At 50.8% G+C, this 22094-nt stretch overlaps 1 protein-coding gene across 1 annotated transcript in view; it reads right to left on the bottom strand.

Moving 5' to 3' along the window:
* The window catches only part of LOC128275097 (atypical protein kinase C), a 57729-nt gene that overhangs the window by 22289 nt on the left and 13346 nt on the right, over positions 1–22094 (bottom strand). The window contains exon 4 of the mRNA XM_053013491.1: positions 5795–5845. Coding sequence (XP_052869451.1) covers positions 5795–5845 — 51 coding nt within the window. The remainder of the gene's footprint in view (positions 1–5794; positions 5846–22094) is intronic.

Raw genomic sequence — 22094 nt, 5'->3', positions numbered from 1 at the left:
GAGGACATTTATTTTCCACCGGACCTTGGTCGTATCGGAAAAGTATAAATTGGTGTCTGGTGTTCATACACACACACACACACACACACCGGCCCCGGTTTTGCTTTCCTCATTTTGACAAACACGACAATTCGTTCGCCACGCGCGTCCTCCTTACTGCCGCCGTCGGGCACACGGACCCCCGGTGGGGGCGTTCACACATCGCGTGGCCCTCGGGCAGCTTGTGGCGCATATTTATGCTTTTGCTTCGTTGGCAGTGGCCATAGCGCGCGCTGGTCAAACATGGAAAACGAATTAAAATCAATACTTAACCAGTTTAATTTGCACCTCGACGCGAGCGCAGAGACTGACGTCCTATGTCACATTGCGAACGGGAGCGAAAAAGAGAGACGGAATGGTTAGTTTTGTTTCGTCGTCTTTCGATTTTTCTGACCATCGGACCTGGCATATGCAATAGAGGGGCACGATCCAATTTATCCATCATTCCGCACGCCCGCGCAAGGTTGCTGGTGTTAAAAAGGCGGCGCGGCGCCATTCGAATGTTATTCCGCGGTTCCCTTCGGAACGGTGGGTGTTTTTAACAGAGAGAGTTTCTAATTCGCAGCAGACAGATTTAATGCCCATAAAATGGAGGCATAACTCACTCAAAAAATGGGAATAAAATGAGCTGAATTGTGGCAATGTTTATCTCGCAAAAGGTTAAAAGCTATAAAGGTGCCTGGTTAAGGAACGTTGACTATTTTCAAGAGGATTAACTTTCGAACCACAAACTGACACTCGAAAGGTTTCTCTCAAATTGAGAAAAACTCATACATACGCGAACCGGATCGGAGCCGTCCCAAATCGAGGGTGCATTAGAGGTCTGTCGGTGTGTAAAATTTGACTCGCTCGCTGGTCAGTGTGACTTTTCCCGGTGGAGGAACATAACCCGCACCACGATGCCACGTGGAGCGAACATATTAAAACTAATTTGCATATGCATGAATGCATCGGGAAATGCATCGTCCCTTACCACGCGCCAGAGGACTCACAGGCGAATTGAATGTTAAATGTAGCGTCCTGTTGCGGGGTAGTTGATTTTGGAAGTATTTTAACGAATGCCGGGCGAATGCGAATAATGCGCGCATCTGATGAATAACATTACCCCCCTTTTGCCTTTTCTGAGTAATAAATTGTCCCGCATCAAATTTCGGTACGCACGAGTTAGTTAATGTTTCGTGACGCTCTCGTGCAGTGCGCATTCGAATATGAAAATGCGCATCGTTTATTTAATGTTCTGATTTTGTTTTCGGTGGCCCTACCATTATTGGCACAGTGCACAAGACTAACTAGTTCCACAAACTGAGTAAGGACAGCATTATTTCCACCGAGAGCGAAACGGGGCTTACTCATACATCGCTAACAGCCTTCGACCATCCTCACCCATCACGGGCAATGCACCTCCGGCGAACGGAATGAAAAGCGTAAATTTCCCGTAATTTTACACCAAGCTGCACGCCAAAATGACACACCACACAAAGGACGGTGCGCCTCCTAAGGCAAGCTTTCTTGAAGGCTGTCCCAAGAAGGCCCGACACACGCTCGCACGGAGATAATACCTTCCGCAGATTACTTGCATCCTTCCGCTCCCATTATATGGTTCCCTCGAAGAGAACTTCTTCCCGGAGCGCAACATTATTGCACACATCATATGCTGCCGGTGCCGGCGCCGGTGGTCGACGGTTAACGTTTCGCCCCCGAGTCCGAGGCTCGTAGGTTCTGGCCGTCGAGCCTTACTGGAGCACTAATCTAATATGGTTCGCTTGGAACCGGGGAATTGGATGATTTAATTACAATTAAACGCAATCATCGCACTAAGACGATGCCGCCGCCAGCCGAACGGCATGGCCAACCGAATGCCGGGCCGGGGTGCCGAGAAAGCTGTACTGAAATTGACTAACTGACCGCATAACTGACAGACAGGCGAACCGAGCGGTGTGCCTTCCGCCTTCAGCAGTTAACGTAACGAACGATGGCTTTTCGGGGCGCTTACGATTTCCATCGCCGGCCGACATAAATTAGCATACCCGCTCCCTACTCGCAAGACAGGAAGAAGAAAAAATGGGTGATGCTTCCTTCCTGTGTATCCACCAAACAATCACTCACTGAGTGGCACACGCGGGCCGCTGTCGGAAATAGTTATGCTCTGTTGTTGTTGTTGTTGTTGGTGGAAGAAGTTGGACCAGACACCGTCGTCTTCGTTGCATGCATAATGTAGCGACGGCGCTCCACCTCGACTGACACGACAATCTTTCCCCCATCGTGGCAGGTCAGCGAAAACGATACGACCACAGCCTATGATTTCGAGTGGCCTACGACGAACCCTGGCCGCTGCACGTGCAATCAGCGTCAAAGTAGATTGCACCGGCGATGCAACCGCAAGCCGAAAGAAGACGGAGAAATGTGCAATCGCGTATCACTTCCCAACAGAAACGGATCAGTGCGTGTGTGTGTGTGTGTTTGTGGCCGGGCCTCGGATCCGTGATTTTCCATCGTACCACAAAACACTGACCTCATACCGCCGTGGAAAGCCGTGCAGGGAATCGGTTTAATCAGCTGGAAAATCCCCGACCACATTGAGGCTCCGTTAGGTCATCGTCGGCATCATCGAGAACTAGCTCGCCGTGCGCCACCGTGCAGATGACACCAACGAAATGTGGATTGCGTAAATTGCATCGCGCGCAAAAGGATACGCCGCCCGGTCGCCCTCTTCCGCGGGCTGTTTAGAATAACAGACACATACGGCTCGCCACGCTCACCACGGGAGGGAGGGCCACATAGAGTGTGTCCTCGCACAGGCGTTTCTCCCGTGGGGCAACGCAATCACAGTTAACGATGATCCGGAACCTTTCGGTGGTCTCCAAATGCCGAACCGCCGGCCGGGAATTGTGGAGCTCAGTGAAGCAATCGGTCCTTTATTGCCGGCACCTGCCGGAATTGAATCGCTCGCCGCCGGCAATCAATGTTTCGCGCGCAAGGACTTCAAAGACCGTCCCCCCACTTTCCGGTTCCGCGTCCGGTCAACCCGGCCCGGCGGTTTAGAGATCCATTTCCTTCAGACATGCGGTCGGTCGGACATGCAGGACGAGCCTCGAAATAATGCCCCGCGGTGCGGCCGGAAAGGTTCTCTCGCGCCGATCGATCGCCGGGCACACGTCTGTGGTTCGTCTTTCTAACCATGACGGCGTTTGATTGCAGACCAATCGGTAGCACGCACGAGACGCATCGCAGCCTAGGCCACAGGATTCCCGATAGGGATAATCCCGTAGTTCGGCCGGATTGTCGGACTGTCTCTCGGACCGAGACAGCTTTTGTGAAGGATTTCTCAACGTGTTGTGGCCTTTTTTCATCATCATCATCGTCGGAGGCATCGGAGGCTAAAAACAGCACAAACAAAAAATACGGTGAGAGGTTAATTGACGGCAAACCGAGCCCCTTGTGGTTCCTTTGCATTGGTGTTCATTACGACTTGCGTGTGATAATCACTCGCGCCGCCGGCCGCGCGTGCCGTGCGTGCGTGAAGGCAATTGTTCTTCTTTCCCTCACGTTTTATTTCACGCAATTAAGATGGCGGTGGTCCTGGGCGACGAGATTACCTTATCACGCCTTAATCAAGAATTCCGCGAATGGCTGTGAAACTCGGATCTGCTGCGGGAAGAGTGTCAGAATTTAATCAGAAGATTAGTGAAAAGTCGCACCAAATATCGTTACATGATATAAACTTACATAATGTAGTGATTGCGTTTAAGCGCTCCATAATCGTTCAATATTTTCCGATCGCTTTAATATTCCGCCGTCCACCGTTCGGAATGTTCTCCATAATAAAACGATATGTTATCCAAACCGGACCTACAATGGATTGTGCTGGCCAGCAACATCAAACGCGAGCGCTCCGACAGAGCGAAAGAGAGATGCGTTTCCACGGTAGCCCCACCCGTCCCGGGTTACATGATTCCTCTCTGTCGCTTTGATGTCCGGTTGAGCCCCTTTGATCAGCCCTGGGTGCTATGTAAAACGGCATCTGTCTGACGGGCCCCCATCACATTCAATTCATTACACCACGAGGATTGAAGCTCGTTATTGAAGGGCAAAAATGACGGATATCAAATATTCAACGCAATTAGCGGACCCGGGTCCGGCCCCCGGCCAGCAGCAGTTAGTCGTTGGGTAATCATTGTGCCGTCGCTTTGGTCCGACGCGATCTGACGTTGCTGATAGCCCAACTAACTACTTCAATGGTCTCGCCATGAATGCGCCCGACACTGCATTCAGGTTCGTTAAATTCGTTGGGAGAAAGCCCCACCGAAAGTGCAAGATGCAAGAGATCGCTGCGATCCCAGCCAATCGCGTGGAAAAAATATGGCAACACTTGTGGGCCAGCGCGTGAAGCGCAAGAGTAATGGTCGCCAGTAGAAAAAACGGGACCTTTAGCTCGAAAGGATCGAAAAATATCCGCGGGATTATCGAAACCATTCGGAACGACTGCTTGTGCACGGCTTTCGGGGCCGATTCGGAACCGATAGCGAGGATTGGAGCGAACCACGAAGAAGCCCGACATGGCACACGTTCGCCAGCCGCCAATTCCATTTCCGCCTGGTGCGAGGTCCTTTCATCGATCACACGCGGAAGGGGTGAGAAAGATTTATGCTTACAAATAGAGCGCCTTCGCAGCGTTCAGGAGCAGTTTTAATCGAAAGTAGAATGGTGGTGGTGGCGCACTCGGAGGTTCTACTTAATATCGCGTTAAAAAAAAGTAACGCCAGCCGGGAAACGTTTTCTAAAGCTGCCTCTATATGGGTTTAAATTTTCACACGGCATCCGCCAGAGAAGAAGATGGTCCGGGACTACCTCTCTCTCCGGGTGGGTTTCCTATTTTCCTGCAGTCAACGCAGCGGCCCGTGCTATGATTTATTCCAGAACCGAAATTTATAGCATTTCGCTTCCAGCTTCACACAGCTGCTCCGGGAGAAATTCCAGCGCAGCTTTTGCAGCCATGCAACCTCCCGAGTTGCCGATATTTATGATCAAAAACGCACACACACAAGGGCGCGGCCCCAACAAGGCTGCAACCGAGAGGGACCTAAGAAACGGTCAAAAGAAGCCTCTGCTCTCCGTAAACGATTCCGGAGCTTCTCTCGGGCACCTTAATGAAGATCATGAAGCTAGTTATGAGCTTGCTCGTCCCCGTCCCCGTCGCCGTCCCCGTCGTCGTCCCTGCCTCATTTGTAACAGTTGCAGCTGACTATTTTATGATTATGACCCGCGCGCGCTCTCGACAAGCACGAAGAACCACGGAAAAGAAAAAGCTGAAATTCTGCGGAATGTTCAGGATGCACCCAAAAACGATGGCGCGCCCTCCACGCTCCACGCGGTTGACGGGTGCAATCTTCTGGCTGGCAGCGGAGGCTTCTGCCAGGCTAGCCACATGCTAGCGGAACCGTTCGGCTTCGAATGCTAGCGCGCCACCACCGAAATGTGTTGACCGGGACACCGGGCGGTGGACCATTATTTTAGCTTGAGATGACACAGATGCTGGGGTCGGCCTGCCTGCGGCAATTTCGATGCCCTTCGCGGTCTTCCAGTTTCGGCAACGTTAAGTAACTTCCTTGGTGGCTGGCTCGGAATGGAGTTCACCCCGTGCGGATCCCAACACGCGCGGGAGCTTATGCTCTAAATCTATGACTTTTTTCTCGTTCCGCTTTACGACCGATTATTATTAAACGATCCGAAAGGCGAACCCGACTACTATACTTACGGTCTTCACCGACGCAGGACAATCCCGGAGCAGACGGCACATTTGGAAATACTGTCGGAGAGAGAGAGAGAGAGAAAAAGAGAATGAAACAATTAAAACCATAAGGTAGGTAAGGGTGTGTTTGATTAAAATTTAGTCTGCGACGCCGTTGGCCACAGAGCATTAAAAGCATGGCCGGGCATTAAATATTGTTTCTCTGCTCTGCTCTATGCGCCAAATGGGGGATGGTGTCCTAATTCAATTACCGGGCCATATGAACGTTAGTGCGCGAGAAAACGCAAAAATTAGTACACAAACATTGAGTGACTTTAGTGCAACGAAAAATCACGCGGACGCGGAATCCGCCGGAAAGTAACAACGGTAGCGCATTTCATAAAGTTTCCAGTGGGCGATAGAGAAAGAAAATGGCAAAATTAATATTGTTTTCTCGGCCTCGCTCTGTTGCCGGGGTGCGGGTGCGCGCGCAGTGTAATCTAAAAATTAAACTTTCAATGAGCACTCCAAACTCCCGAGCAGGGAACCCCGGCCGGCACTACGGCCGCTCCATTGCCGCTTTATGCGGCACTAGAGCGGTGCGGTGGTGTACCCCGAAAATATCATCATTCTCTATTTATTTGAACTGAACTCTTTCGAGTTCAACGGAACGGAACAGCGGAGCGGAGATGTTTGCTTTTGTGCTTTCGCGCGATACCTTTGACTCGCGGATAGTTTCCACGCTCTGTTCCGGCGGACGGCCGCAGCACAACAGCATAAGTTTGAATTCGCTCCGGAAAGTGAGTTACGATCATCGGAGTTGCGACTCAAATCTACCCATTCTTTAGCAAACCCCAAAAAACAGGAAAGAAAATAGCGGATCGCATATTGGGGCACTGCCTGGCACTCGAATGGCCCCAGGACTCGCTACGGTTCTCCCTGATAATAAAGTTCATAATCCACTTTTTTTCTCTCGGTCGGCAACGTGCACAATGCGCGTTCTGTGGGAGTAGCCAGTTATTGAATTTCCTTTAGAATTGGAGCGGAAAACGGGAAAAGTCTGCAACCAACAACAGTTTGTGGAATGCAACGCGACGGCGTGAGTAGCACGAAATTGAGTTGCAAAGTTTCAAAAAAGGCAATCGGCAATCCTCCTCGATGATGAAACGACGACGAAAGGCATGCACATTCTAAATGCATCTTTTAGGTCTGCCCAGACCAGCTCCAGTTCCGCAAGCAAAGGCTTGTGCAATAAAGAAAATGGAAACACTTTACTTCCACTCGAAGTACATCAGATGAAGCGCCTCTTCAGCGGGGTATCCGTTCAGAAGAGCCGAACTCCGTGGGGAAGCAGGTACCGCACAGACACCGGCGCCAAATAACTGAGAAATTATCCTCAAATTTCTGTCCCTCAGCCGGTGGAGGATCTTCATCGCCGTTTGCTGATAAAAACACTCCCCCGAAGGGCGTTTTACGGAACTCTTCTCCGATCTGTGGAAATCATCGGTAATGAAACGAAGGAGTAAAGTGAAGCTTAAAAGCTTTGGGGTAACAAATTTGTGGCAATTTATTGCACCAGAACCCGCCTTTCGCACCGACGACCATCTGGAGATGCTGTCTTCTGCAGCACCGAAGACTTTCGCGCGACAACCATCCACCCTCGGGGGTAAGACCCGGGGCGGATCGACTTTCCACCACTTTCCGGAATGGAGCCTGCCTATGAACGGGAGCAGTACCACCGCGACTTGTCGTCTCTCTCTCGCGCTCTCGCTGTGGTCGGTGGAAAATTTATAGCGATCAGCGCGGGATTGGCCGAGAACCGCGATGCGCGATGAAACATTTGTCAAATTCGGCGTTTTCCCCGATTCCCGATATCCGCGGGGCGCGACACGCGGTGGCGGTGTTTTATTTGGCAAAAGTTATACCTTTCGCGTACGAATATGAGATTGAGACCGGCGATGGTCCCGAGCGAGCGGCTGTCGGAGGAATTATCGAACAAATATTCAACCACCGATATGGCACCGATATGGCTGTAACGATCGTGTGCCGCCGCGCCGTGCCAATCCTTCACCCGGTGGTGGTTGGGAAAAGATTGGATTTTCTCGCTCTCGCATTTGCTCCCGGTTCACTTGCGTTGCGTAAGACAGTTGAGGGGCTTTGCAGCAATAAATCGGCCCACGATAGAGTAGCGTATAAATCGGATCCGATGCGCCAAAGCGTCCTTGGCCCGCGCGCCACCGTTTAGGGCCGGGAAAATTCCCACCGGATTGGAGCAGGATTGGCGGCCCCGAACGTGCTTTAAATTACGGATTTTCCACCCGTGCCTCCCTGGTGTGGTGCAGCGAATAATCGCGTGATGCCGTCGTCGATCTGGATGCCCGATCTGATCTGGTTCCCCAAGGCGCAGCGCGTACCCTGCGGCAGGATAAGCCTTCCATCGATCACCGGTGAACGAAGTCACTCGCGGGACTCTCGGGGATAGCCGTCCCTTGATAGCCGAAAATTGGTTAAGAGGATTACTTTACTCTCCAGTCTTGAGTTTCTGTGGCTCTCCCGAGGCGATACTTTCCAGCCAGCGACTGATTATGCCGCGGTGCAAATTTTCCCCAAGTCGAGCAGATTTTGATTACCGATAAACCGTTTTACTTCTTCTCATCGGGCGCCCTGGATCGAGGGCCGCTGTTGGATTAACGGAACACACAAACCCGTTGTTACCGTAAAAGAATGATTTAATGAAACGGATTACATTTATGTGCATCTGTTTGATAAATAATAAGTTTGATGATATGATAATTTAAAATATATTATTGAAAGACCATCCGTTATTATAAAACTGCCACAAAAATGAGGTCCATCTCAAGTTTCTAAAAAATGTTCCATTCGAAAACGAAGACAAGGCCGTCTTATGAACCATAAAAATCAATTTACTCAACATTTTTCGCCCGCCGTTCAACACGGGCTTCGGGCTCGCTTCAATTCAATTTGCTTTGGCCTAAGTGAAATGATTTCAATTTTTTGCCATTTTCCCTTGCATCTGCATCGTAGCAGGTTCCGGTGGGAGCACCCTTCACGACAGTTCCCTAATTGCATCGTAAGGCAAACTAAATTTCGCCAATGCAAGCGATATGCTGCCACATTTGCCACCAGACCGTCGATGCCGACCGGCTTTTGCTGCTGGCCAACGAAGCCGAAGAACGAAAGAAACTGCAATAAAATCATAAGGCCAAAACCAAAGCCTTGCTCAAAGCATGTGTCTGTGTGTCTGGATGTGACGCCCGGAGATGATTCGAACAAAAAAAGACGGAAAGAAAAGCCCAAATTCCCTGCAATCGATTGGAATTTTTTGTTGCCTCCCGAGAGGTCTCTTGGTGCCGATCGTTCGAACGCCCCGATCCGTGCCACGTTGGCGCGACGACCAAATGTTCAATGACCCGTTGATGATCTCATTTTGTGGCACATTTCAGTGCCATTTTTCAACATAGAAAAAGGGGAAATTAGGAGAAGCAAAAATGGCCGGGCAAACAACGGGGAACGGGGGATCAAGCGGCGAGGAGAGTTTGCAATAAAGCAAGCGCATGACCCAGCAACGGTCGGCATGGAACCGGGCCGAGCAATCCGTCCGCCGAGGATACGAATCAAGCGACCGAAGAGAGTGCAATCACAGCCACTGGGGCCATGATGTTGGCAGAGCATGTCCTCTCCTTGCCTGGCCCGTGGGCGCCGTTGGCTACATTCGAGACATTGATATTAAAGGATGGTTGCCATTGGTTTATTGCTTTAAGAATCGGCGTATAAAGAATGTCATGGTGACACCTCCCGAAAACGGACATTCTGTTTTTGCCCCAAATCCTGCGCTGGGGTCAGCTACCAGTACCCTCATAAGGACACGGACAGCAAATGGGTGTGCTGATTTTTACACTCTACCAACATTTTTTGTTCGCTCTCAATTCCTTCCGAGGCCAGATTGTGGAGGGCACCACATCGATCCCCGGAGCCGGTATCCTTAAATAAACCTCATCTGTGGCATCATTTTGCTACCATCGGTACGATCTTATCATCCGGTTTTGGCGTCATGTTTTGGTCCACATTCAACACCACGTAGCAGCGGTAGCAGCTAGGACACCCTTTGGCCTCTGAATGAGCATCAGCCGGCACCGAGAGCATGGGGACATCTAAAGATAAAATTTGTAATCTAGGCCCCCAGATAATCGCTGCCGTTCCGGGATGCGAGACCCGCAACATTGAAAATCGTGTTCTAAAAATAATTATAAAAAATCCTACATCGCCCACACTACATACACGACGACGGATAGATCCGGCACAATCAACATTTAACATAGAAAAATGGGCTTGGCTAGGCCCTTTTTTTTAACGGACAGTGAGAAATAAAGGAAACAGAGTCCGGTATTTTAGAGCAGCATATTTGAGCATAAGTTTTCATTACAGAGCGTATAGGACGGGCTTCGCGGCAAAGCCTGGTCGCCGCTGGCCAGTGTAATGATGAAAAATTATGCCCAGGGCTGAGAGCGAATAATGTTGCAACCACCACCACCATACACCATACTTTCTGTGCAAAAATATGTCCTGACCCCATTTGTTTTTTGTCTCGTTCATCCACGATCTTAGGAACCGCACAACGGCTCCGGGGCTCCGGATTTCCACAGGCTGAAGTAACGTAGATTTAAAAGCTGCGGCCGTCTTCTTCCATTTCTAACGTCGTGTACAATTAATCAACCAAATAAGGGACTAACTTTGTGCTTTAATCACCCAAGTACACAGGTCACGGAATGATTTGGAATGCTGATTACAAATAATAGCATTACCATAATAAGCTAGAAGCAGCATTCTTCTTGTGGTACGTTTTATTTTAATAGAATGGCGGAGCGGACCACATTTTGCGGGTTTCAAAGCTAAGCTTTCTTAAAGCTTGTCACGTAGGCGGGAGCCGTTCGTAGCCGTCGTCGTCGTCGAAGACAGCGTAAACAGCTGTAGACCGAGACCGAGGGTTTTGTTTCTTGATGGGATGTAAGTCTGTTAACTGGATTATAATAAATATTCATGTGACACCGGCAACGAATCGCATGGCCCCGGGGGCCCTTCTTGACAATTGGTCCTTGTTTGAAAGTTGCACAACTGGGGGGACGCCACGGGACGAAACAGTAGCCGGAACATGCCTGACCATATCCCCTTTGGTACGGTGCTTTTGATTTTAAATTCAAACACGAACCACCACAACACGGTGGACTAATTATTTCGCTTTCCATCACCATCCATTCTTTTGAACTAAGAATAATTATTGCAGACACCTCCACAACCCTATCCCACCCTAAGCCTCCGGGTCATAGCTCGGGACTATAAAATGGGTCCACCGAACGGGGAACGTCATCAAAGTTGCGACATGTCGCGCGTCCAGGCCAGTGTCCAACGGTGGCTTCGATCCTACACCACGTTTTCGGAGCGATCGGACTACTTTCGTCTCTACCGGCTGTTGGCCGCCCTGTCCGCCATCCATTACGATTCGCGCCACCGTATCGCGAAGATCCTTTGGACCGCGTACCGACTCCTGCCGTTGCTGGTGAACGTGTCGTACATCTACAAAACCTATCGCCTAATGTCGCACCCACAGGACACCACAGCCACGGCGGCTGTCGTAGCATCCGTGTGGGGATTCACCTCGGGAACACTGCGCATCGCGATCATCGAGACCCGTTACGGCGCACTGACCAGAATCATGTCCTTCCTCAACGACCGCTCCTATCGCCACGGGGAGCCAACGGTCGATCGTCAAAGGGCCAACCAGTTCCGGGCAAACAACAGAGTTCTGTTCGCACTCGTCGCTACGATCCTGGGCCAGACGCTCTGGTTCATGACCACGCAACTGTTTGCCCGAGAAGCCTTCATGCTGCAGCTCAACGGACGCGTCGTGCCGAACGTGGCGGTCCAGATCGCGTACGGCTTGCTTTCGAACGTTTGGGGCCTGATTTACGTACTCTCGTTTGCACTTTTCTACATCATCATGAACACCTTTCGGCTGGAGATGGCGCTACTGCTCGAGGCCATCGCCGACCTTGAGACGGTGGTGATGCTGAAGCAATCGAACCCTCTTGGCGAGACGTCCCGGCACCGCCGAAAGCTCTTCTGGAGTACTCTTCAGGAGGAACTGAACAAAAACATTGCCCGGCATGTGCAGCTGCTCGAGTGAGTATCGAAACGAGGACCCTTTCGCGATCATATGGTGATGCAGCTGCATTCCTTTTCGGCAGTCATCTACGCGAACTGAGCTCGATCATTGGCCCATTTTCGTTCATCCAATATTACGGTACCTTCGCCCTGGTGGCCGACTGTGCCTTCATCATCGCGATCGAGGGTCTGTCAGCGAACGGTGTGATCTACGTGCTGTTTGCCATCGTGCTGGTGTTTGAATCGTTCCTGATCTGTCACGGCATCGAGAAGATAAACGATCTGGTAACTGGGGACAAAACGAACCTCGCTCTCTATCTCTAACTTTCTGTCTCTCTGTCTTTGCAGAATCAAGCGATCGGTCAGGCCCTGTATGCCGGGTTCAATTGGCCGGGTTTGCTACGGTACAGTGCACCGTTCCGGCGACAGTACCAAAGCGTCCGCCATTCGCTGCTGCTTACGATCGGACGCTCGCAGAAGGGTTTCCAGTGCTCGTACGGTGGCCTCGGGGGCATTTCGATGGATCGGTTCGCACAGCTCATGCAGAAGAGCTACTCGCTGCTGACGATACTGCTACAGTTGGCAGACAGACCAGAACAGGTTTGCAGTTAGACGGACCCCCGTCTTGCGTGGTATCCGGGTGTGTGCCGTCGGCGAAATTTAAATCAGCTAATTTGTGTCGTCCAACACGTGGAACGGCAGCAACTAGTTTGTGGTGAGTTATGTCCAATCGGCGATCGGGGTGCTTAGAAAATAGACCGCGAAAACACTGAAGCGGCGCTGGCCGGACGAGCCGCAGACAGTTTGATTTCAAGGTTACTTGGTCGGTCCGCCGTTAGCGATCCGCGATTCGGAGCAATTCAATCATCCGACGCCCATGAAGCTGAAGAAGCATCAATCGTGAGTGAGTTTGTGTTTAGCTGACGGCGCGGATGAACCTACCGAAACCGAACTCGGTTTCTCTTCCTCCCCGGGCCGGGCGGGGGGCAATTGCGGAGTGTGGATACCTTCACCCCAATAACAACGAGTTGTCTGAAAAGCTCTCCGAAAGTGATTGTGTCGAGTAATCGCGTTTGAAGTGCCGTTTGTGGCTGCTCGAAGCGAAGGCCAGAGGGAAAGGTCCCAAAAAGCGGCGGCTCATCGTGAGCAGGGTCTTCGGGGAGTACTGCCACGAGAGCGCTCTGTAAATTGGATAAGTGTGTGGGGCGCAGTGTAAGCCCTGTCCTTCGGCATGTACCATCGAGGAGCACGATCAGCAAAATCAGCTGAACGGATCACCACGGTATGGCCACCAAATTCAATTTGGCCCATTCCGAGTGATAACCTCCCAAAGGTGCGGTTCGGATGCTTGTCACCTCTCCGGGAGGATAATTCCGATTCTGTCGTAGGTCAGCTAGCTTTAGGCTCGCCGAATGAGATTAAAATCTTAACGTTCTGCCCTCGCCTAATAATCCGTTAGGTCATTAGATAACAGGACGCTGGCTGCGGTTGGCTTCTGGCTTGGTTTGATGTCCCAACAGGAGAGTGGACTCAGTTCAATATTGGCACTCCACTTCCTCCACCTGGTGATTTTTGGCGCTTATATTTTAAAACTGATTCATTCGCCGGAAGATAAGCTCGACAAGGGGTGACATCGCGATTCTTGGGCGAACCGAGGAAAGTAAAAGAGAACACCTTGATCCTACCGAATGGCGTTTGGCGACATTTTGGTCAATGCGACCGGGCAGGCTGATGGCCTTTTCGTAGCCTCGGCCGTAGCCGCACCCGTCTCTCCACATCGCTATCGTAATCCCGACCGTCCCGACTGCAATGTGAGCCCCGTTTCCCGCTTCTCGATGGAAATTAATATCCAAAATCTACTTTACGGCCAAACGGCGGCCACGCAGCAGCAGCAGGAAGCTGGGCAAAGTTTGGGAAAACAGGGAAATGAAAAGTGAAAAATCTGAATAGCATCCTAGCGCCGGACACAGAGGAGATTCCGTCACTCTCTCTCTCTGTCTCTCGTCAGCGCAACTTTTTGCCGGTCACGCCGTCGCGTGGACGGTGTCACGAAGTTCCGCGGCTGCCAAGCGACTTATTGGCTCGCGGGACTGCAAATTGACCTCTCCCCACTCGGAAGCGCCCGGACGGTCAGAAGTTTGCCGTGGCCTACCCGAAAGGCGCGCGCTTCCGTTCCGGATCTGACGATACAACAAACTTGTGATTGGCGCGGTGCGGCGCCCCAAATGGCCCGCCGCGCACGATCCTTTGGAAAGTGACAGGAGTGAAGGCAAAAAATAGCTGTGGACATCATACCGCTGCTGGGAACAGATTGCTTTTGCCTCCAAAACATAGTTCAGCTCGCAAACGGAGCGCTCCACAGTTCACTTAACGCTCTCTCTCTCTTTCGGTGCGACGAAATGAAAAGCATTTAATTATGAAAATCTTCGTGCGTGAATTAAAACCAAAGTTTCCATCAACCACTTTCCACCAGCATTTCCTTGTTTTTTTCTCGCGCACTCCATACACACGAACGAACGGCAGGCGTCGTAAGAGATTGAAAGAGAACGAGAGAGAGAGAGGGTCATAAATAAAAAGTGGGAATTATAATAAATTACTTTTCCACCGGCGGAGTGCAAACATTTATTTGCAACGGAAACCCGCCGGGAGGAAAAGGCCTCCGGTGGGACGGAAAGTTGCCGAAAGTTTGTGTACAATTAGCTCTCTTAGCCAATGCCGAGCAGCACCCTATCTAGGTCCGGCCGGTCCGCCCGTCCGTTCGTAATAAATTCTTTGTTGAGTACATTTCTATTCATTTCTGGATCCACCAGCGAGCCGTCCGGAGTTCAGTTTATTAAAGCGAACGCACGCTCCTTCCTTGCTGCCGTTGCCTTTCTTATTGGCTTCATCTTCCGTTTTTTCCCGGCCTTTGATTTCTGGGTAAGTGAAATGAATTTATAATGATGCCCTGTTGATAGGTTGTCTCGGTAAGTCTGCGGCCAGTATGTTACCTCTAATCTCTAGCAAGCCAGTTCTACAGTCCCAATTTAATCACTCTGCCTGTCTCGGTGTGTTCAATAAACCGTTCGGCATGCTTTAGTTTCCTCAAGGAACTGGAGGGCTGTGTGCCGTATTTATGCGCGTGCGACATACTGTTATCCTTACTCTCATGAACGACCCAAACAGGTCGGCGGCTGTACTCCGAGGAGACGAACGGGCTCATATGCCTATTCCCGGAAACACGAATGAAGCAGAGAATTCGGAGACTGTTGCCAATCAAAGGCAATCGCGTTTGATGTGGTACAACAATATTGTCACACATTCGCCATCTCGTCGGGGACGGAAATGAAAGCTGGAACCGAACGTGTGTGAACGTACGCGTGTTCGGAGGCGCAAAAACTTCCGAGAAAAGCAAATCACAGGGATCTGGGGAATGATGCTTGTCCCGAGACTTGATTAAAGGACACAGCTAGGCTTGCTAGGAATTGATTTGCGTAGACCGAGTTCTACTTCAAACCAGTCACAAAACAGAATGAATCTCAAGCGTTTATTCAGAACGGTTTCCAGTTTAAAATGTGAACCCCTTTCTTATACCGCTTCACAGTACGGTCGATGAGTTCACATGCGGCTCCATTAACACACCGTTGGTTGCAGTCGATCGGAGCGGGAACTGGGAAAGGATTTCATATTTTCAAAACCACACCCATTTATGGGAAAATTAATTTTCCAATCAAAGTGTGATCGACTTTTTATCGTTCCTTTCTCCACTTCACAAAGCCACCGGCCGGCCGGCTGGCCTGTCCAGCAAGAAGGCTTTCAGTGTCCCGGCAAAGCTCTCCACTCCCTCCCCATCTGACAAGCTCGTTTACGTTTACGACCGGTCTCTCCAGTGGACTCCAGTGCCAAAGTCAGCAAAAGTAGTGGTCGCCAGCGACCAGCTCGGTGGTCGAGCCCGATCCGGTTTCATTCCGGACGGGAAGGTTTCATCTCGTCTGAAGATACCGTACGCACCAGCACACACACAGCGACGACCGCCGGACACGAGAAAACTCACTTATGGAAAAACTCGACCAACATTTTCACACCCCAAATCGGAGGCATTGTAAACGACTTGGCCGGCCCCGTCTGCTAGGAAGCTTCGTTCACCTACGGTGAAACTAAAGGAAGTAGCAAACTGACTGATAGTAGCAAACTGACGGCGGTGGTGGACTCGAACAAGGGACCGCTTTTTAGGTACGCCCAAGTTCCTGGAGCATCAACAGCAACCTGATGCAATTTCCGGACGGGGCCAACCTCTATCGCATCGACCAATATCTCAAATCGATAGGCATCGGTCGCCGTACCGGGCGAAAATGAAGCGTGAAAATGGCGCACGGGCGCAAAAACCCGACGCTCCTGTTCTCGATAATGGAAAAGCGCCACGATCGGCATCGGCCACGAAATATGGCGCCCGCGCCCATCGTCCGGGCGCCACATTTTGACACTTTGGAAGATTCCAATTTCTGTTCCGTTTTTTTGTCTGTTGCCTTTCGATTCTTGCTGACTGACCATTTCGGCCTCGGTTATGGTGATGAAGGCGGCCTTAAATGGTTAGCGTCCAACAGGCAGTGCGCAAAGAACGTTATGCTGTGTGAGGCCCTTACTTCAGCAAACCACGCTCGGTTAGAGGCTCGGTACGGCGTGAATGTTGACGTTATTCGGAGCCTTTAGTTGATTTGATACCATCCCTGTTGTAAATTGAGTGCTGCACCCACCGCAATGCGAAATATTCCGCGCATCCACGAACGTGGAGGGCTAAGTAATTGACTTTCTCGTTCGTTTGTTGGTGACCAAACACCTAACCTACTTTTACGTTAACCTTCGATCGATTTGACACCTCACAAAACGATTTTGAACGAAACTAGCCCGATGTGACACGACACAGTCGGTCATTGAAATGGGACCTTCGAGCCTCCGAGGAACCGTCGCAAGCTGGCGAAGGAGGAACCCGAAAATTCAATCATTTGAAGAGGCGCGTAATTAGGAATTTAAATTACATTTCCTAACGGCTGCCAACCACGTCACTGAGAGGAATCAGTCCTTCAAGAGCTTTCAGTTGGGGATTAGCTGCAGTGCAGTTAGAACTATCCTTTAAAACTAAAAACTCGGTCATTGTTAAATTGTTTATAAAGTCACTGATCAAGTGAAGCAAAAGAATCGAGAACGGATCGTATCATAAAAACGATCATATGACCCAGATATTTAATTCTTGGTGTTGTTAGTGATTTTCTGAGTGGATTTTTAAAAGTTTGTCTATTCGACATTATTTTTCAACGTACGCAAACATGCTATCCCGAGGCATCAAACGGCTGTAGTCTGGCCTCTCATACGCCAAAGCCAACCACAAAACACCCTCCCCTTCAGGTGCCGGCTTTATCGATTGCTTGTGGTGTTCTGCGCGCTTCACAACAGGCGCTTTCTGCCCGAAAATAGTCCTATGGCCGATGATGCGAAAGCACGCACCGATCCTCCCTCCTCACACAGTATCTTGTATCCCGCTTGGTACGAGAAAATTGTAACGAGTACAATCTCGACGAATCTCCCATCCCGGCAGCTGCCCAACCTGGCCCCGGTTGTAGCCTGCGTCCTGCTTGATCCAGGTGGTACTACCAGGCTCAGTGCCACCACCCGGGCTGAAGTTAGAAAACATTTGTCAAAGTGTCACCTTTTCCGGGGCCAATTATTTCGTGTAGCAATTTGTAACCGTCCATCAGCGGAAGCTTCCTCTCCCTCCGTGTCCCCTCCGCGTCCGTGTGTGTGTGTCAATTGACACCGTTGTAGCGCCCTCCAAAAACTCCCGCAACCCGGGAAGTACATCCGAGTTAATATTCTTCCACAGCCCTCTCTAGCACACCGCGATACCTTCACGCGAGGACACCACCAACAACAAGTGCACCTCCTGAGAGTGTATTCGACCCGATAAAGATCAACGGAATCAACGGGTGAAGCCAGCAGGGCGCCGTGTGGCGGCAAATTAAACACTTGCCATGGGGCCTCCGATCGTTACACGTGCGCGCCGACGCTTCGTTTGCATTTTATCGGCGCCACTATAAATTTGCGGACACCATATGCACGGGCCATGTAGAGGCTAATGTGGAGAAGTCTACCGGAGACCGGGACCTGAGCCAGGACCCATCGGCACATCGGCCGTGCCAAAAGCTGTAATTTTCTAATCACTCAAACATGCTTTCAAACAAAAGTCATGCCCGACCCACCGCGTGAGGTACGCCCACCCTGGCCGTGGGTCGCCGATTTGATCACTTTTTGGGCATCCAGTCCTTCACTAGGGAGAGAGTCGTTCGTACGCCACGCCGTACACCACATATTGATCAATGCAAATGAATTAATTCGGCAGAAAGCTCCACGAAACCGTGCAACGCACACACACCACTGGATCCAGCCGGACACGGAATCACGGAACGGACCAGGTCGCCGGCCTCCGGACCTCCGATGGATGGGCGAAATATTTTAATTAATACCAGAAACCGGTCGCCGCGGCGCTCTTCAGGTTTACAACCACGAAAGGACTGGCCGGACGCTGATCGAATTTTCACGCCCTACACAGCTGGCGGTGCGTAGGAAGTTACAGGCGCTAGATGATGCCCTGGATCGGCAGGCTCGTCGAGCATACGCTTGGTTGGCTAATAATTTAAGGATTTATATATATTCGGGGGACCGAAGGAACCGTTTGGGAGCGAAAGGATGTTTGAACTGCACCACTCTGAGCCTAGTCAGCCAGAATTTGCACATTCACAACGCAATCGATAGTCAGCAGACTGTTTAGTTTTCCGGGGCAAGGATTATAGACTAGACCGGATTGTTGTCTGTGAAGTAATAAGTAATGTCTAGCAATCGACACCCTGCAAGCGTGCGCCTGATGGAGGCAGATCCTTTGCAGATCTTTTGCCCCAAAACTAACTTTCCAACTCCTCAGTGTACCAAACACAACACAAACTGCAACCAATTTCGTCCATTATCCTGTCAAGGATCAAGTTCTGGCCGCGAAGAAACCTTTTGGGAACTCACAACAAAGAAACACCGAACGCGAACTTGGTCCGGAAGCGAGGGACAAGTTCAAGGCTGCGGCCCGGCAATAAATGGCACCCAAAGTGGTGGTAATTGGAGATTTGACAGGAGAGTAAGCAAAAACAGACAACAAACGACGGCGGCGGTGGTCTGTTGTTGTTGTTGTTGATGTTGGCCCCATTCGTCTGCCGATTTTCCGACTCCATCAATCACTAGGGGCGACATTCGATGGCCAACCGGTACCGGCGCGGCAGATGGATCCTGTTAATCTTAGTCGATTGCCCAAACCGTTTGGTGCGCGGGCGCGTGCGGGCACGTCAATCGAAACATGCCACGGTTTGTGTGGCCCCGGAGAGCCCCGGAAGTTCCGGAGTGATGTAATCCATTTTCCCAACAGACCGCGCGCCCTTGAGAGATTCCTCGGCAAAACTAGAAACAGCAGCACTCGATGATTTAATTAATGAGCCCGTTTTGTTGTCGCAATTGTCGCTGTTAAGGGGTGTTTAGACAGTACACAGTGCGCGGCAAGAGGGATCGAAAAGTGATGATAACGTACCGTTTCCGAATTCCGTAGAAAATTTGTTAAAAATAGCACCGAATTGGGAGAAAATGATTAAGATCGAAAGACTTTCAGAAAGACAGTAACCATAACAGGAACTTCAAACAGCACTCTGAACAACTGAAGATGACCCTCAGAAAGTGAAGATTAGAAAACAAACGCAAACGGGATTAAATTGATGACTAACGAGAGTTTCCTTCTCTCTTAACATCCCAATAAAATCCTTCCAATAAAACGGCAGACCAACATTACAGACTCGTCCATCCCCTCCGCCAGTTTGTTATTCAATTATCGGCGCCTTGTGAGGACTTCGAGTGGTCAAAAGTTTTATCAAATTAACTCCCGATGTTGGGCGCAGCATGAATTAATTACCCATGCATATAAATTGTGTGCCGCAGAAGCCGAAAGTCAAATATTTTGTTGTTCGTTTTGTTTTTCTTCGCGCGTTTTACGCGCAGGCCACGGACGAAAAGCTTTTCGGCAACACACCGGCCCCGGACCCGACGAGGAGCACGCGGTAACAGGATTTTCCAGTCATTGGCCTGCTTGTGTGTGCGAGCGTAAAATGTAATACGAAGGGAAAACAAAAGCTGGCCCGCGCGCGCTTGTTGTTGTGCGCTAGCGAGAGGGAAAATCTTTAATGAGCCCATTTCGCTTACCGCCCAGACCCAGAACAGGAAGCCCGGCCACCGCCACCGCCGGCGTGCCACTGGAATCGGGGTTTTTGCATATTCATTGGTCTCCGGCGGAACACCGGCGCGGCGCTGAGACCAAAAAACACATTTTCCACCGAGTGAAAATCATTGAAGAGCTTGTTTTAAACTTCTTACGCCCTCCTCCGCGGTCCGGGCACCGCGTCATCAGCACGTAAAAAAGGCAGACCAGCCCCCCGGCTCGACACGGTTCCCAAAAAACGCACTCGGCCGCCGCCGCCGCCGCCGCCAGTTGAAAGGTACGTTTTTAATGGGAAAAGTTTCGGACCGGAGCACTTCGGACCGATCGCCGTTGCCCGGACCGTGGCACTCCCCCGAGGTTCCGCTTCACCAACCTCTCAGTTTGGCTGCTTTTACAATCGAGCTTTACATCGATTACGCGAGCGGAGCGGAGGATCTGTTCGTTCTGTTTTCATCTCTCTCTGTCTGTGTGTTTTAAATTCGGAGATCGATTTTGAACGGGTTGGACGTTTTTTTCGTTCCTATGTGAGCTACGTTACAACACATAAAACGTATGTGGGCAGGTACTCTTGTACGTTACGTTACACTTCACATTTAGCAGACATGCAGTGGAGTGTTTATGTTACGTGCACGCAACTAACATATGGGTCAACAAGGGCACACATCATGAAACATACTTACATGCTTATTGACCTACGTTATTCCTTAGTAATAAGACGGCGATTCGATTCTGGAATCGAAGAACTTCAAACGCCCTCCAATTCAACAGGCAAAACGGAAATTTAAGGACGTCGAAAAAAACCCAAACAACACGAACAACACTTACTGGCCACGGCGCCGTGAAACGATTTGTGGTTTGTGGATGCGGATGACGAATGGCATCCATTACTGTTAGCAGTTTGTCAGATTTTACGCCCATCCAGCAGTCCCCGTGTGGGGTGCTATGCGCCTTGGTTCAAAAGCCTAAAAATTCCCGGAGATCCCCGGAGAAAAGCGCGATTCCAACCTAAGGCTGGTGCTGCGAACACCGGTTTCGTGCGCCGTTTGAGACGGTGCTGTATGACGACGATATTAAATCCTAAACTCCTGCCACTGAGTGGCAGTAGCTTTGGGTAAGATGAAATCTAAAAATAACAACGAACGCATGAAACAGGGCCGTGCTGTAAAAACAAGGCAAGGCCCCTTCGGGGAGAGTACACGCACCGCATGTGCATGTGTGTTATTGAGCAATAAATTGGCGTCAAGTGATGGCCGCACCACGCCGGAGGCCCCGCCGACCCGGAGGGGGCACCAGACTCTCTGAGGACGCGCCGGATGGGGCGAACGAACACTTTGCGCAAGCTTACGATGAACGTAGAACAACAAATTCAAAATGGCAGCAATTCCGTGAAAATATTGCCAAAAAGGATTGCTTTCTATCCGCCTTCACCGTTCAGGGTCGGTCGGTAAACATATTTTTGAAGACGGAACATCCAAGCCCATCTGATTAAAGCGTGATGCGCACCGACACGAAACCAATCCGGGGAGGAATCGTGGGCCCCGCATCTCCGAGGGTCTGCTTCAGCTGCTAATTTCTGTCCTCACGAATCGCCCGAAGGTCGAGAAAATTGAGGTTGAATGATGTTGTCACATTTCGAGTGCTGCGCTCCTGCGGGGCTCCGATCTCCGGGCCACGCCATCAGCGAGAGCGGAGTTAACGATGAGTCAAGAGCGATAGGGCTTAAGACGATGTTTTCTCGCCCCTGAAGAGTGCGACGCCCGCCGGGGGGCTCCGAGGTCGGAGATCAATTGGAGCGTGGAGGACACACTCCTCCGCACGTCACACACCGGCGGCCCTTGGAAGCCCGGCGATGCGTCGGGCGCAAGGACG

This window comes from Anopheles cruzii, chromosome 2 (assembly GCF_943734635.1).
Source record: "Anopheles cruzii chromosome 2, idAnoCruzAS_RS32_06, whole genome shotgun sequence".
NCBI lineage: Eukaryota > Metazoa > Arthropoda > Insecta > Diptera > Culicidae > Anopheles > Anopheles cruzii.
The sequence above is the reverse complement of the archived record's forward strand: the minus strand, read 5'-3'. Positions and strand labels throughout refer to the sequence as shown.